General features: G+C 45.1%; 1 protein-coding gene across 1 annotated transcript; it reads left to right on the top strand.

The window, feature by feature from the left end:
- The first annotated feature begins 369 nt into the window (after positions 1–369).
- LOC115274973 (olfactory receptor-like protein OLF4) lies at positions 370–1302 on the top strand. Its single transcript, XM_029918528.1, has one exon. The coding sequence runs from the start codon at positions 370–372 to the stop codon at positions 1300–1302; it is 933 nt and encodes a 310-aa protein (XP_029774388.1).
- The last annotated feature ends 224 nt before the right edge of the window (positions 1303–1526 follow it).

Genomic DNA, 1526 nt, shown 5'->3' on the forward strand with positions numbered 1-1526 from the left:
GTTTCTTTTCATTCTCCATCACTGGCCTATAGTGGCTTTGATTTTCAGTATCCCATGCTCATTGCCTAGACAATGCTTGGAACATGTTTGACACTCAGTACATATTCCTCAAATGCAAGAAAGATAGTCTCAGTAAAACAGTAAAATGCATGGCCTCTGCTGGGGAGTGCAGACAATGAGACCAAAATATCTAATCTGAGATGAAATGGGAGGGAATCTCTTCAAAGGGACAATCCTTTTGAGACAAAAAGGACAAGATACTGAAATGGACTTCTTGACTGGATAATATAAATGGTAGCATTTCAACTAATCTGTTCATGTGAAAATGAATGGTGCCCTTTTCCTCATTCCAGAGTTCAGTGCAAATTCATGGAACAACGAAATATTACATGGATATCCAAATTTATGCTTCTGGGATTTTCAGAGAGACCAGAGCTGCAGCCTCTCATATTTGGGCTTTTCCTCTCCATGTACCTGATCACTGTGTTGGGAAACCTCCTCATCATCCTGGCCATCGGTTCTCACTCCCACCTCCACACGCCCATGTACTTCTTCCTTGCCAACCTATCTTTTGTAGACATCTGCTTCACCTCCACCACCGTCCCAAAGATGCTCCTAAACATTCAGACTCAGAGCAAGGTCATAACCTATGAGGACTGCATCACACAGATGAACTTTTTCATAATCTTTTCAGGGATGGATAACTTACTCCTGGCTGTGATGGCCTATGACAGGTTTGTGGCCATCTGTCACCCCCTACACTACACAGTCATCATGAACCCCCGGCTCTGTGGACTGCTGGTTCTAGCGTCCTGGGTCACAAGTGTCTTGCATTCCTTGTTACAAACCTCAATGGTGTTGCAGCTGTCCTTCTGTACAGAGGTGGAAATCCCCCACTTTTTCTGTGAATTCAATCAGATGATCCAACTTGCCTGTTCTGACACCTTTCTTAATAACTTGGTGATGTATCTTGCAGCTGTGGTGCTGGGGGGTGCTCCTCTTGCTGGGATCCTTTACTCTTACTCTAAGATAGTTTCTACTATAATTGGGATCTCATCCACTCAGGGCAAGTATAAAGCATTTTCCACCTGTGCGTCTCACCTCTCCCTTGTCTCCTTGTTTTATTGTACGGTCCTGGGAGTGTACCTTAGCTCCGCTGCCACCCAGAGTTCCCACTCCAGTGCTGTAGCCTCTGTGATGTACACGGTGGTCACGCCCATGCTGAACCCCTTCATCTACAGTCTGAGGAACAGAGACATAAAAAGGGCTCTGAAAAGAATCGGTGGGGTTCCAGTGATGTAAGGGCCAGCCATCCAAGGGCTGAAGATGTACCCATGATTGCAGGGCTCAAACCCTCAGAGCCGGGAATTCCTAGTCTTTAATCAGACTGTGGAAGTAGAATTTGCTCCTTCTCCTTCTATTTATTTCCTGGAATTTCCATTTGTTTGATCAACTTCTCTATACATTTAAGTAACTCACTTCATTAGGCTTCTCCTGTGGCTGAGGTACAGACAATTTCCCCCTTG

The sequence above is a fragment of the Suricata suricatta genome, chromosome 12 (genome assembly GCF_006229205.1).
Source record: "Suricata suricatta isolate VVHF042 chromosome 12, meerkat_22Aug2017_6uvM2_HiC, whole genome shotgun sequence".
In the NCBI taxonomy this organism is placed as follows: Eukaryota; Metazoa; Chordata; class Mammalia; order Carnivora; family Herpestidae; genus Suricata; species Suricata suricatta.

Bases quoted from the DNA above. Each gene is read 5' to 3' on its own strand.
- LOC115274973 (XM_029918528.1), top strand. From the start codon at position 370: ATGGAACAACGAAATATTACATGGATATCCAAATTTATGCTTCTGGGA.